The sequence below is a fragment of the Cajanus cajan genome, chromosome 11, assembly GCF_000230855.2.
Source record: "Cajanus cajan strain Asha chromosome 11, NIPB_CcT2T_4, whole genome shotgun sequence".
In the NCBI taxonomy this organism is placed as follows: Eukaryota; Viridiplantae; Streptophyta; class Magnoliopsida; order Fabales; family Fabaceae; genus Cajanus; species Cajanus cajan.
Window position 1 is genome coordinate 46,017,994 of NC_138527.1, and position 16,429 is coordinate 46,034,422.

Genomic DNA, 16,429 nt, shown 5'->3' on the forward strand with positions numbered 1-16,429 from the left:
GAAGCCCTTGTCCATTGCCAACATGGATTTGATCGGGTCCTTCAAAAGGAGTGAATTGATGAATATTTTGAGAAACATTGGTAACATGATTTGATGCCCCAGAATCCGGATACCAATTGTTGTTGCTGGAAGAGGAGGATGATGCAATCATGGCTTGAGGTTGTGGCTGGGTGGAGGTGAATTGGACTTGAGGAGTAAATTGAGGTCTAGGTCCAAGAATTCCATGCTGATAAGGAGAAGACAAGGTAGGTTGATTGTTGTACCTTCACACATTCCTTGAGCAAGGGCTCGGAATTCAGCTTCTGCACTAGAACGAGATACTCTATCTTGCTTTTTGCTCCTCCACGTTACGAGACTATCTCCAAGAAAAATACAATACCCAGAAGTAGATTTTCTGTCAGTAATAGAACCTGCATAGTCAGCATCAGTATATATTTTCATAGTCAATGTATCTTCCCTTTTGAACAATAACCCCTTTCCTGGACTTGACTTCAAGTACTGGAGAATTTTGTCAACTGCTTGCATGTGTCTCTCTCTTGGATCTTGCATAAATTGGCTCACAACACTAACTTCATAAGCAATGTCTGGTCTTGTGTGTGATAGATAAATCAATTTCCCTACCAATCTCTGATATTGGGTCTTCTCTACAGGAGAACTTTCTTCACTTCCAATTCTGTGATTTTGTTCTATAGGAACTGTTGAGGTTCTACATCCCAGCTTCCCTGTTTCTTCGAGGAGATCAAGTACATATTTCCTTTGGGAGATGAAAATTCCATTTTTGGAATAAGCAACCTCTATTCCAAGAAAATACTTGAGTTTTCCTAGGTCTTTCATTTCAAATTGGGCTGCCAATTTTTCTTTTAATGCCAATTTTTCTGTTTTATCATCTCCTGCAATAATCATATCATCCACATAGACAAGCAATAGAGTGAGTTTACCTGTAGAAGAGTGTTTTATGAATAGAGTATGATCTCCTTGGCTTTGTCTATATCCCAAGGAAACCATTACTTTTGTAAATCTTCCAAACCATGCTTTAGGGGATTGCTTCAGACCATACAATGCTTTCTTTAGGAGACATACCTTGTTTCTTTCATTTTTCACTTCAAAACCTGGGGGAATCTCTATGTACACTTCCTCTTCTAGATTTCCATGAAGAAAGGCATTCTTCACATCCAACTGGTGTAAGTCCCAACCAAAATGAGCAGCCAAAGCGAGAACAACTCGAACTGTATTCATCTTTGCCACTGGGGCAAACGTCTCCTCATAGTCAATCCCATAAGTTTGGGTATAGGCTTTTGCCACCAATCTAGCTTTATATCTTTCTATTGTCCCATCTGTCTTATGTTTCATTGTGAATATCCATCTACACCCTACTGCCTTCATGTCTCTTGGCTTATCAACAATCTCCCAAGTTGAATTTCTTTCTAATGCATTCATCTCTTCTTTCATGGCTTGAGTCCAATGTTCAAGTTTCATGGCCTCCTGGATTGAGGTAGGAATTTTTGTGGCATCAATGGCAGCAATAAAGCTTCTGTGCTTATCAGAGAGATTGTTAGTGCAAACATACTGAGAAATAGGATATTTAGCACATGATCTTCTTTCCTTTCTCAATGCAATGGGTAAGTCCTCAGTAATACTTACCTCCTCACTGTTATATTTAGGGATCCTCACCTCCGGATTAGACAATTTTTCTTGCTCGAGAGTCAAAGTGGGTTGTTTTCTTCTTTCATATTTTTTGCCAAAAAATTTGTCTTCCTCTTCTTCCGCTTCTTCCTCATTGTGAACCATGGTAGCTTCATTGCTTAGATCTTGGGCATCCTGCAAAGACAAATATGGTAATGACAAGAAGGAGAGCTCCTCCACTTCAAGTGCTTTCTCCCCCTGAAGTGGTGGACTGGCATAAAAGGATTGTGTTTCCTGAAAGGTGACATCCATGGTGATAAAGACGCGACGACTCTGAAGATGATAACATTTGTACCCTTTTTTATTAGAAGGATACCCAATAAAGACACATTTAAGAGCTTTGGGATCTAATTTACTACGATTAGGATGATGAGAGTGAACAAAAACAGTACATCCAAAGACTCGACTAGGTAGACTCGATATTAGAGGGCAAGAGGGAACAAAAGACAATAGAGACTCTATAGGACTAATGCCATTTAAGATACGGGTGGGTAACCTGTTGATGAGATATGTGGCGGTTAACACAGCTTCTCCCCAGTAATTTTTTGGAACAGACATTTGAAAAAGAAGAGCTCTAGTTACTTCTAGAAGATGACGATTCTTTCTTTTTGCAACCCCGTTTTGTTGAGGGGTGTTTACACATGTTAGTTCATGAACAATACCATTATGAGACAAAAAATTAAGAAATTCATGATTCACATATTCAGGACCATTATCAGACCTGATTCTTTTGATATTTTTTCCAAATTGATTTTGGACCAGACGGAAAAAATTAACAGATTTGGAAAACTTCTGATTTATTTTTCATAAGGTATGTCCATGTGACACGGGTACAATCGTCAATAAAGGTAACAAACCATCTAGCTCCGGAAATAGATTCTACGACAGGTCCCCAAACATCAGAGTGAATTAAATCAAATGGAGAAGTACTCTTTTTATTACTAATAGGATAGGATGCACGATGGTGTTTTGACAATTGACAAATATCACAATTAAAAGACTCAATAGACTCCTTAGTAAACAAATGAGGAAATAAGGATTTAAGAAGGTTGAATGAAGGATGCCCAAGCCTTTTATGATGTAGCCATATTTGGGAATTTGCCCACGTTTCAGATGTAGCTTGTTGACTCATGATTTTTGTTTTGTTTTGATCATTAGATTCCAACAAATACAACCCACTCTGCTCTTTAGCAGTTAAAATTGTCTTTCCCGTAGCAAGGTCCTGAAAAACACAATGAGTTGAGAAAAATGTTACGGAACAATTTAAATCTTTTGTGAGCTTCTGCACAGAGATAAGATTATTGGCTAATTGTGGAACATGTAAAACATCCTTTAATACAATAGATGATTCCAAAATTATATTCCCAGAGCCGCATATGGGTACACCTTGACCATTCGCAACTGTAATAAGTTGTTCTCTATTCCTTTGAATATATGATTTGAAGATCATACGAAAAGGTGTCATATGATCAGTTGCTCCTGAATCAAGAATCCAAATACCTTGTGACACAGGACCCACAGTATGGAGAGAACTCTTACCTTTCATGGACATAGTACATGGTCTAGAGGGCTTACTTATTGATTCAATCATTCCTTTCAAACGATCTAGTTCCTCTTTAAAAGCTTTCATCTCAAAAAATCTATGGTGGTAACTTAATGGATTGATTCGGCGACTCTGTCTGTGGCGACAATGATGAGTGGGCGTGGAACGGACTTAGGAGGCTCCGGCGACCAGTTCTGTGACAGCAGCGACAAGTGGGTCTCGTCGGAGCTAGGCGCGTGGGACGTCACTGGAAAACGAACAAAACTCAAAAACTCAGATCTACTCAAATCTGCGCCAAATGGGACGTCATTGACCCGTGAAATGGACTCAGGAGGCTCCGGCGACTCTTTCTGTGGCGGCGGCGGCGAGTGGGTCTCGCCGGAGCTAGGCGCGTGGGCTACACGCGCCGGCGACTGTGGTGGCGCGTGGCGGCGCGTGGCGGCGTATTTCCCAGAGTGAATTCCGGCGTTGTGTTCGTCGGAGTTGGGCGCACCTTTTTGCCCTATCAACGACCCCAACGGCTACGGCGGCAGCCGTAGTGGTCGGACAGCGGCGGTGGTGGCTACTGTTTGCAGCGGAAACGGAGCTCCCAAGATCGGGAGCTCTGATACCAACTTGAAAAGGAGAATAATTTTATTATTATTATTCATACATATTACATTTTCCTTATACCTATTTGTAACAATCTAATCTTCTAAAATAAGGAAATAAGGAAAAATATTCTGAAAAATATCCTAGAAGATTCTATAGATATTTTCTCTAATTAGGAAGATATTTCCTCTAATTACAACAATAACTATGATTGTAATCAATAGTTGGTCATGGACCAAGGACACACCCAACACTCATAGAAAATGCATAATATGGAGTTTCTTGAAGTGCATCTTAAGAATCGTTGTTGTATCTCTCTAACCATGTTTGTTAGCAATAGTGATGGAAGCTAGGAGGAGGATAAAGCTTGAATCCTTCTCCTTAGGTCTCCACGGATCCACTAGGCTTCCTTTGAGGTTTGGAACTTCAAGATGAATGAATGATGATGCTGGAATGAGGATGAATTGAGATGGAGTAGAAGGAAGAGGCGTGAGAATCTCCTTAGTGAAGGAGAAGCAAGATTAGGTTTCCTAGTCCCACAAGAAAGGTTTCCTTGTGGAGAATGCTTAAGGAGGAGTTTTCTCCTTGATGACTCTTGAGAGAGAGAAGAGAGGTTTCTGAATATGAAGTCTCATAAATGCTCAAAACTATCTACAAAATGAGAGGGAAAGGGTTTAAATAATAGAATGAGAGAAAGGCTAGAAATGGAGGAAAAAAATGATTTGAATTTGAAATTCACATTTCAAATTCAAATCACATGACCGGTGGCTCCTTCATGTCATGCCCTTCTTCACATTCAAATCCGAATTTGAATGTGATTTAAGGTTCATTTGCATCTAATTTAGTCATGCATGGAAGGCATGACTCAAATTAGGTGTAAATGAATTCTAAATTACATTTGACTTCAAATTAAAACCTTTTAACCTAAAGACTCCTACACTAAGAGTGACATATGTATACAATCACTTTTAAAATAAAAATACAAACAAAACAAGTCCAATATTGACCATATAAAGTCCAAAGCCCATGGATCCCACAAATAGGCCCATTTCGGCTACTAGGCTAAAAACCCTAATCTAGGTGCCCAAAATACAAGTCTAAAAATATACAAACACTTTACATGATTTATATACATAAAGTGATCCTCAAGTGTGCCTCAAGTTAAGGCCCAACTGAACAGAAGCTTGGGCCCACCAACCTCTGAACTGGACCACTTAGCATGCATCCTCCTAGCCATAGCTCTAGTCGTGGGTCGCTTGGCTTGGCCTTTTCCATCAAATAGGTTCCTTAATTACAGCTATAAATGTTAACCTTAGAAAAACCATAGTTAAGAAAAGAGGGCTGAATTGGTCAGTTTGACCTATTGGATTGGGAATTGATAACCTTGCTAGTCCAGTCAAAAGTATAAAAACCCCATAACAAAAAAGGCAAAAGCCTGGTGAATTGGCTGCGAAATGAAATGGATGACCAGTTCACTTTAAACAACTTTTAGCTCCATTCTTTTCTGAACTAAAGCAAGAGGTTCATGTAGACTATGTGGGCCATTAGAGAAAGAGAGGAAGAAAAGTATGCATTTTAAGGGCCTCCTCTTGGCTTTTATGATTACTATTGATTGGAAGCTGTCTTGTTTCTTTGAATGTGGGACTTCAGCTTGATGTGTACTATTATGTGCTGAATACATTATCATATTGTGAAATATAAATATATTGCTAGAAATGGGTATTGCTATGTCTAGATTCAATGTGAATGTCTAGGTTCAGTGCATCAAGTAAATATCATGATTGTAGGAACCTTTGTACTTGTTACATCATTTTATATATATGGAGTTTGTGTAGTTGAAATGCATGGTTTTCAGCATATCCTTCTGCTCTCTTTTTTAATATATGTTGTATTCTGGCTCAAATTTTTGTAGGCAGTTGTCGATGACAATTATGGAGGAACTTTGTTTTTACCATCATAGTAGCACTAAAATGTGATGTGCTGGTTTAACTGTATAAGTCAACGAGGTCGGATCCAATTCAGCAGTTGCTATTCACAAGTGATGTGCTGCAGAGTATGTCTAACTTTAATGTGATAGCTAAACATTTTCTGCAGTATATGTGCATATTTTTATGAATATTGTATTTCTAATCAGTTAATTAGACGTTCATCTAATTGATAAATCTGAAATTTTACGGCCCTTAGTTTGCCTTTTACTTTCTGTTCAAAATGTATGAATTGTTCTTCTTCTGTCTACTATTGATTTTACAAGACCTTTTCATTAACATTAGTAATTAGTCATTACTTGTACCTCTATGTGGCTGAGCATTACTTTAGCAATATGACTTGTACAACTCCTTTGGTGTTTATTCAATCCCTTTTCTTGTCTTGCACCATGCCCCCTGTCTTGGTTTTTGATCATAATTTAGGTCTCTACAGATATAATGTATATTGAATTAATTACGTAGTTAAATCAAAGCCTGTTGGCGTTGGCACATTGATCTGATATTTTGTTTTATGATATTTATAGGTTTATGTCCATTGCACAACAACCGAACAACTTACCTCTTTATTCTTTGTATTTTTATAACAGGCAGGTATTTCCATTTGCAGTATGTTAGGTGTCTTTAATCATTTCTATGGTAAAATTAATGGTTGCTTTTGTCAAACTCAGAAAAAGGGCAGGCCAATAATTCTTGTATAGTATTTAATTCAAGCTGATTTTCAGCCCAATAAATAGCTAGACTACTATTTATACACTATCCTATAGCTGGGTGTCATAATTATGGAGGGATTATAAGTTTCAAAAACAGTCACAAAGTGAGAGCTGTATAATACAATCGCTTAGATTATTCTTGATTTGAATTTCCAGCTATCCTAGGTGTGATTGTGTGAATATTATAACAGAGCAGTTTATTACAACTGTCTCTTAGGTAGTTAAAAAACAGTTAATTAGAATATTGTTAGTCTGTTATTAGGTTTGTGGTATATTTAGTTGTCATATGTTGCATTTCTATTCAGAAATTCAATTCACAGAAACTTTCATTGTATGTTCTCTCTCTCTGATACTATTAACATGGTATCAAATTGCTTGAAGATCCACAAATGGCCGGTTCCATTATTCAGTCGTCCTCTGTGCCTGTATCTTTCAAGCACACAATCTCTGTCTAGTTAGATGAACATGAAACCAATTTTCTTTTGTGGCGTCAGCAGGTTGAATCTGTCATTAGAGTCCATAGTCTTCAATCTTTCACCATTTGTCCCAACATCCCACTGTGGTTTCTGAGCAAATCTGATCATGATAAAGGGATTGTCAGTCCTGAATATCCTGTTTGGGAGCAACAGTACCAGATGTGATGTCCTGGATTCAATCCTCTCTTTCAACTTCCATTCTTTCTCTTGTTCTTGGAAGTGTGCATGCCTATCAATTCTAGGACAAGATCAATGACTTCTTGCACAAACAGACACGTGCACGTATTCACCAACTACCAAACTGAACTTTGTGCAACTGTTCTTGATGAAAAACCATGGCTGAATTCTTGCTTCATGTAAATCTCTAATTGATGCCCTTGCATCTGTCTGTTGGTGATCAGGTTCCCCTTCAAGAACACATTGATGTGATTCTTGAGGGTCTTCCACAGGACTACAGTCCTGTAATCTCTGTGATACTATTAACACTAGGCTGTGAATTTTGTTGGTTTTAATGACAAGCAGGGATTTAAATAGCACACTATATGGTGTAGTGGTGCACAGAGTGGTCCCTACCCACTACGGGGCCTTCCATATCGGTTTTGTGTAGTAGCTGGACAGTCCAAATAGCAGGCTGAATAGTAACCATAATGGGCGCTGTAGCGGTGCTATGTGTTGACTCCAAAAAAATCCCTCTGAAATCTATAGAAATTCCAAGAATTTGAATTACTATTATTTCAATTTTCATCACTTTTTAAATGTGTTGTTTGGACAAATAAATTCAATTTTTTATATATTTTAAATTCTTAGTCTGAATAAGACAAATTGATTTCTACCATAGATAAAATATATTTTAAACAAATATATAATATATATATGTATATTGAAATTTTATAAAACTAAATATTAGGCAATTTTTAAATATATAATAATTTTAAAAATTAATATTAGATAATATTCAATTATTTTAAAAATGTTTTTGAATATTCAATAATTAAAAAAATCATTGATAGTTTTTATGTTGTTGAAAGAAATGAGAGATAGGAGGAAAAAGGGAAAGAAAAATTTCAAATTCTTATATTTTTGGGAGAATTTAAAATTTATATTTTTAAAGAATTTTACACATGCTTGAATTTTAAATTTTTTGTAAATTTTCTATTCAAACAAAGAATTTCACTCTAAACCATTTGAAATTCTTAAAAAAAAAAAATGGATTTTTCCATTAAAATCTCTTATCTAAACACACTCTAAGGCTTTCTTCAAGAGCTATTTTTAGTATTTTATTTCCAAAAATGAAATCTATAGATGTAATGTTGTAAATAAAAATATCTTAGGAGATTTGATATTATTTTAGGAGATTTGATATGATCTTTTCTTATTTCTTTTATATTTATTATTTTCATAGTTACTTGTTTTAGGGACAAATGTATCTCTATAATGGGATAAGAGAAGAATGTAACAAGTATGAAACAAGTTAATAAAGATCCTCTCTTTCAACTTGTTATAATAATGAAAATAATAAAGAAGACTTGGATTTAGAAGATGATGATGGTTGTTGATTCTTGTAAAGGAAACTTGTATTTGACTTTTGTTGGTATTTACTTGTAGGTTTTGTTCAAGACATTAGACATCTATGACTTTTTATTGTTGATTAAGAATGTCATTAGTTGTGAATAATTTTTTTTTTTATCATTTTTGAGAATTTATATATATATATATATATATATATATATATATATATATGTATGTATGTATGTATATGTATATAGTATTACATAATATAAAAAAATTCAAAATAGCATCTACCCTGCTATACGCTATCTCGTTATAGCGTTTTTGGTGTTGGCCGCTATCTGGGAGCTATCCAGGATTTAAAACATTTGATGACCAGACAATTTCTCATCAACTCCATTGACAACTGCTTTTTTGTTCTATTCTTTTTTACAAGCATATGCTCCTGATATTTTATTATTAGATCTATTCTAGCATGCTGTAAGCAATATATAACTTTATCATCATTATTCTCTCACCAACTCTTTGTAATGCCATCTCTTTTGCTTCTCTTCATCTCTTACAATAACAATTGAAATTTTGCTTGGGCTGCAATAAACTTGCGTAACTATTGGATCAGAAATTATTGTTGCAGTTGCGGCTGGGAAGGGTAGATTTGGTCATCTTGGAGAACCATAATGAGAAAATTAATTGAGAAGCTGATTCTATAATTCACTGCTGCCTGCTTTGCTACAAGAAAGAGGTTTTTTCAGCACAATCCAAGTAGGTAATTTGGTTTGGTGTGATATATAGATTTTTTTAATCTTTATAATCTGCATATAACTTGGGTAGAGGAGGGAGAGATGATTCGTTAGCTGGATGTTTTCTGGTTTTTTATATATGCACTCATCTTTTACAAGTATGGCTGAAATTGTATATTTATCTAGCCCTCTCTCGTATGACTTTTGGGATATTTATCTCGTATGAAATAAATTACTTGGTCTTCGTTCACTTAAGGGGATATGAATTTTGTAGATATTTCTAGATATGCTGCAAGAATCAACTGTGGGTTGTTTCGAATCCTACGTAATGTATCCTATAATGTCTTAATGTTGCACCTATACATGTGTCCAATACCGAAAAACCATTATTGTGTCCTTCATCATCAATAATTTTTAACATATTTGGGTTATCTTTGGACATGGACAGGATGCAACAGTGAAATGGAAGAACTATAGCTCACTAGACTATCAAAAGGCAGAAGATTAATTAATTTCTGCTAGTAAGGCACATGGGGATTGGGGACCATACTTTTTTGGGTCTAATTGGACGTAACTTGATGGCGACCACTAGGCATTGACACCGAAGTCCAAATACCAGACTTAGAAGAGTAAATACACCTCTTTTCGGATTGAAGTGTGGAACAAAGAGATAGGGAGGAAAAAAGAAAAGGCAAATGGAGAATTTGGTAGATGTAATAAATCTTGTGATGGAAAAAAGGAAGAGAGAAATACAAAGAAAATGGATTAAAAATAAGGTGGAAGAGAGAGTGAATATATTTATAAATACTCTCTACATTGCATCAGGTTGGAGGCCCTGTGAAGCGGAGAAATTTGACCCAACAATTTCATTCTCCCAAATAAGGTAGATACGAATTTGTTTATTAATTTTTTGCTTCAAAGAATTGTTTATGTCAGTCAAGATCATTGAGAGATGGCTGACTTTTGAGCTAGTACCCGTGCTTGACTGTATAGTTCGGCCCAGTAAAGATAGTGGCATGCCAAGTACCACCTCCATGTTTCTTATTCACCGCAAGAAATAAAATAATTATATTATTGCTGTTGTTATTAGCATAATTCATTATATTCTTTTAAATATGTAAATATTTTTAATAATATGACTTATTTTAAAATTGATAATATAATAATAAAACAGGATTTACGAAGAAAATTCAATTAGTTTAATTTTTGGCACATGCTATTTTCCTATTAGTAAAATACTTAAAAACTTTTTTGCAATAATTATTATTTTTTAAAGAAAAAGGATTTAACATGATAGTAATTCTTGGTTTGGGACCCCAATATTTGAGTAATGTTGCTTTCCCTAGTACAATAGAATTCCTTTTTTATTCCATTTAGCGTGGGATTAATTGAAACATGATTGTTTGAATTAACTTAGTAATCTCAAGTTCGTAACTATCTTAAATATTTTAAAAAATTATAGTGATTCTATCTGATTTAAACATGGTTGTCCAGCGTGCCAGATACATTCAATCTAGATAACTTTATATATATATAAAATTAGTTTTTTAAGACTGTCATCTCAAAATATATAAACCGTTTGAAAAATGGTAGCACGAAAACTTCATATGTCCATATCATTAGGAAAAAATAAATAAAAACATTAAATATAATAAATAAAAATATAAGCTTACCTTAAACGAAGACAAATAAAATATGATAAGTATATTAAATATATACGTTTATATATATTCATTTGAATCACTAGAATCAATATAATGATTGATGAAGGAGTTGGGATAATATGTACATAGTTTTAAATTTAAATTTTGGTGTGTTATTATAATTTCAAGAAAAGTTGTGTTTCTAGTAACTTTTTTCTAAAAAAGTAAACATAACCGGTCTAAGCATTGTATTTAAATACTATTAGTTAGATTAAGAAAAGAATAATTCATATAATTTTAAAAATATTTTATAATTCATCATATTATTTTATTTTATTTTAATAAGTATAATATTAAAAATACATGTACATTGCTGAGAATGTATCGAAAAAAGTGAAATTTAATATAAACCACGTATAGTCTCATATTGAATATTTAGATTGATTAAATTTGATGTATATACATATGAAACACAGTATGAAAGGAAGAGACAGTAAGTAGGAAAAAAGAAATGATATATTTTAAGTTGGTCGAACATATAGTTGTCTGGTCGGTATCCTTTTCCCAGATTTGGTAGATATGTGTAAAGCTAAAATGATACGAAATGTTGGAAGTCAAGATACGGAAGGTAAACAATTTCTGCATGGCTTCTGAATATAATGAGAAATTACTTTGTACTTTCGTACCATTATCATCATATTCATATTCATATTTATATTCATATTCGTGTGTATCTGTGGGTTGGTTTTGTGATCTGTGTGACGAGATGAGCAACCTCGCAAGTCGCAACGCTTAGATCGACACGTTCAGTTTACCACAGTCACTCAGAATGACCTTTAATCCCAAATAGACACATTTAATATTTACTACTTTTTTCGTTAACATCAACCCTTGAAAGTGATTTTTAATAATTAAATAAATTCAGAAACAATGCAGTATAATCTAAAAAATGTAAATGAATATTTTTTTCATTAAATGTATTGATGTTAATAAAATCTTAATATTACTTGTGTAATTACTAAATGAATTCAGAGAAGATTGAAATTAGTGAAATAGATGAGTCTCCTACAAAATGATAGAACCACTTGAATTCATGTAGAAAAATCTTTTGTAATATGTAGCCTTCTCTAAGTTCAAGTAAAAAAGTATTTCGAAGCTGAACTAGAAATTAATTTTAATTAAATAAAATACTAAAATTTATTAAGTTAACTAAAATAAGTAACGTCAAAGAAAGAACTTGTTAGCTCAGGTTTGAAGTCTCAATCCACCAACTTGTTTAGTCTACACACAGGTACATTCTTGTTCAGACTGATTGACTTATTCCTAATATTTATAATGTACAAGCCATAAATTCTTCAACAGTCAATAACCCGTGTTCAACGTTCATTATGTTTCCATTATCTTTATTTTCAATACCAATATTCATACACATGTATAATATATTTACTCTTTTCTAACCTCGCTTATTTTATTTTTATATCAAATCACATCTCTCGCTCTTTTTCTTTTTATTTCCTACACGCTAAAAATAGTGTACCAATAAGTCAATAACATTATTCTTTTATCTTTTTGTCATACTTTTTGCCAGAGTCTGACTTCAAGGCTTGAGACTAAAAAATAGTATTTATTTTTTGGCATTCAAACTTCAGATTCAAAGCACGGAAATAATAACCTTCCAACTCCGCCACCAGCCACAACAAAAGTCAAGAACAAATATGCCTTAATTTCTTCAATCTTTTAATTAATTAAACCCCTCACACGATACTATTATATATAAGATTCCTGATCATGCTCCATAGCCCATACCATACCAAACTATCCTGTGTTTTGGTGCATCGATCGATCAATCAATCTTGTTGCTAGAGACACAAGATAAAGACAATATGAAGAGGGGTTATTCTATTGCAGTGGCATGTTATGTGATCATATTTTTGGTCTTGTTCTCGTACTCCATGAAGGTTGAGGGAGTGAGAACGTTGAAAGATGAATCTTCTCCATCCTTCATAACTCTAATAATCAACCGGGCATATTCTGGACCAAGCCACAGAGGACGAGGTCATTGAACAAAGGTTGCTTCAATGTAGTACATGCAATGTAATTTATTTTTTGTATACTGTTCAATATGTAAAAAAGAAAAAATAAATGGTACAATACAAGCTTATCAAAACAGTACTAATTCTATTGAATCTGTTGAATATATGCTTTTGGAATTGTAGAATTTGGTCTCTTTTTTATTACTTCAGTTTGTTGAATAGTTGCTCCTTCGATTTCTTACTTTATATTTATTTCCAATGGTATAAATAAACATTGATAAACTACTAGATTTATATTGATTCCAAGTAGTATAATCAAAGAAATATTGATAAATTTACTAGTTTATATTGATTTCAAGTAGTATAAATAAATGCAAACTGGATGATGAACAAAAGTGAATTCGTTTAAATATTCTACCTTCAAATCTCTGTCTCTTTGGTTTTCAGATTTTTCTATTTAAAAACCAACAGAATTAACTTGTCTTTCGTTTTATGTTGATGAGTCCAAACTCCAAATACACCAAAGGGTGAAACAAATTATTTTGTTTGTACGTTTACTCACATGGATGAGATGATTGTAAAATTATGCACTATTCAACACTTGTGAAGGTGTCAAATAAGGCAAAATGCCTTTCAAGAGCAAAATAACACCAGTTCAAGGTGCTGCAAAGGAAATCTGTTTTTATTGTCCAACTCCAAAAAATACATGCGAATGTCGTCATCTTTTGAAGTCTCTACAACTAGTACTTTAATCGGGGAAACAAATCCGTTATTTGGCATCTAGAGTCCATTATCTGCAAATCAGAAATAAGTTTCGGACCCTCCTGCTTAATTTTATTTTTTTTAGAGATATTCATGCAATATCCTAAACATTATTTTACAACTTAATTATTTTATTTACTTAGTAATAACTTAACTATTTAAACATTGCACAAAATCTCTGGACAGAACTCATAAATTGAATGTGTTTATAGAACTTAAAACAAAATAATCACATAATTTGACAACATTAACTAGCTTTACTTTTGTTGCGGTGCCGGTGAGTGAATCAAATCCGAGTAGAACATGATTTTTCAATTTTGAAAAAGAAATTAATACATTCCTTGAAAACTATTGATTTTTAATTTATTTTTATCCAAGATTTTTTACAAATTTCAAGTCTCATTATTTTTTCCTTCCAAATATAACTTTTATTTAACAATCATGTCGAACACCGCGCCTACTCTTATAATAAATATTAAAGGAGAGTATTCTAGATTAACTACATTAATTTATAAATAATACTAAATATTTGTAAAGTTGCATGTATTAACTTTAAATGTTAATACCTTTGTAATAGAAATAGTAGGAAAAAAAATATACTCTCTTGTTTCAAATATAAGAAGAAAAATCGCGTTTTATGAAAAAGTTAACATCATTTAATTTTATCAATTTCACTTAAAAAAAACTTATTTTTCTAAATTATTATTTATTAGAACATATATCAGTAATAATAAAATATCATAAAAAATTTATAATTTATGATAATATGTGAAATTAGATGAATTTATTTATATTAAAACCACTATACATGATATTTTTTTTATAATATTCTGAAGAGAGTAATAAACCTCTGCTATGTTATCTTGGAGCCAATCAAACATGAATTGGTCTCTGTCATGCCTATAAAAGCTGTAGAGCGCCCACAGTAGTACAAAAGTCATCCAAAACAACAATGGCTGAATATCTTAAGCCTCTCTTGTACTTGGTACTAACTCTAGCAGCTGTCTATGGCTGCATGTGTCCAACAATGCTGGATCCACCATTGGTGCCATGCTCTTTGACAAGATCAATGGCAACAACTAGCATTGTTAGAATAATGTAATAAATGTACCAGCTGACTACATGCATGCTTTAGATGCTGCGGTCCTTACATCACCGCTAATTTCATGATGTGCGGATCAATTGTTCTTTCAATAAAAATAAGTTATAAAATGTTTCCAACTATTACAGTGATGAAGTTCACAATACTCGTATCACTTTTTCCATATGGATTCTTAAAGTTATATCCCTCTATCGAATGGAAAATTAGATCTTGATTGACTATCCTAATACTGCTCACTGATTAGGATTAATATATGATGGTCACTATTGGAAAAAAACCAAGCCCACATTGACTAGAGATTAGGCAATTGAATAGTATATAAGTGGAAAGTAACCTCACTCTATAAGCCGATTTTATAGGGTTGAGTTAGGCTTAAATCCACTATTCTAAGATGGTATCAGAGTCATCTAGATCCACTTTAAATGGGCCACCCACCATTGATGCATGTGCCATAGGCATGAGGAGGTGTATTGGAAAAAACTCAAGTCCCGCCAATCTTAAATTATTATAAAGGGTCACCTACCATTTATCCACGTACCAAGCCCAATAGTACTGGACGTGAGGGGATGTATTGGAAAAAACCCAAGTCCCACATCGACTAGAGATTAGACAATTAAATAGTATATAAGTGGAAAACAACCCTCACCTTACAAGCCAGTTTTGTAGGTTGAGTTAGGCTTAAATCCACTATTCTAAGATATCGACTAGAGATTAGACAATTGAATAGTATATAAGTGGAAAACAACCCTCACCTTATAAGCCGGTTTTGTAGGGTTGAATTAGGCTTAAATTTACTATTCTAAGATGGTATCAAAGCCATTTAGATTCACTTTAAATGAGTCACCCACCATTGATGCATGCGCCATAGGCATGAGGGGGTGTATTGGGGAAAACCCAAGTCCCGCCAATCCTAAATCATTAAAAAGGGTCACCCACCAATAGTGCTGGACGTGAGAGGGTGTATTGAGAAAAATCCAAGTCCCACATCGACCAAAGATTAGACAATTAAATAGTATATAAGTGGAAAATAACCCTCACCTTACAAGCCAGTTTTGTAGTGTTGAGTTAGGCTTAAATCCACTATTCTAAGATATCGACTAGAGATTAGGCAATTGAATAGTATATAAGTGGAAAACAACCCTCACCTTATAAGTTGGTTTTGTAGAGTTGAGTTAGGTTTAAATTCACTATTCTAAGATGGTATCAAAGCCATTTAGATCTACTTTAAATGGGTCACCCACCATTGATGCATACATCATAGGCATGAGGGGGTGTATTGGGAAAAACCCAAGTCCCGCCAATCCTAAATTATTAAAAAGGGCTAATAGTATTGGATGTAAGGGGGTGTATTAGAAAAAAACCAAGTCCCACGTTGACTAGAGATTAGACAATTAAATAGTATATAAGTGGAAAATAACCCTCACTTTATAAGCCAGTTTTGTATGTTTGAGTTAAGCTTAAATCTACTATTATAAGAGTCAGACATCATATGAGCCATTTTCTTCTCTGGCTGTATTAGAGGGTCAAGCAAGCACTTGGGTAATTGGGAATATGTAGCCTCCTGAAGGATTGAACCCAAAATCGTTACACCCCAAGTCTGACGGAACTAGGTCAGTGCCAATGCAACTACAAGCTCCTGGCATTCCTTATCA

General features: G+C 33.9%; 1 protein-coding gene across 13 annotated transcripts in view; it reads left to right on the plus strand.

The window, feature by feature from the left end:
- The window catches only part of REV1 (DNA-directed DNA polymerase), a 32,038-nt gene extending 18,940 nt beyond the window's left edge, over positions 1–13,098 (plus strand). For 3 of the 13 annotated variants that reach the window (XM_083066487.1, XM_083066482.1, XM_083066488.1), the window contains exons 23-26: positions 5,734–5,870; positions 6,327–6,389; positions 9,132–9,259; positions 9,686–13,098. In XM_083066487.1, the coding sequence (XP_082922613.1) occupies positions 5,734–5,793 (60 nt within the window). In that variant the 3' untranslated portion in view covers positions 5,794–5,870; positions 6,327–6,389; positions 9,132–9,259; positions 9,686–13,098. Of the gene's footprint in view, positions 1–5,729; positions 5,871–6,326; positions 6,394–9,116; positions 9,264–9,685 lie in introns of all 13 variants that reach the window. The other 10 variants (XM_020381522.3, XM_083066484.1, XM_020381515.3 and 7 more) reach the window with 10 other exon arrangements.
- The last annotated feature ends 3,331 nt before the right edge of the window (positions 13,099–16,429 follow it).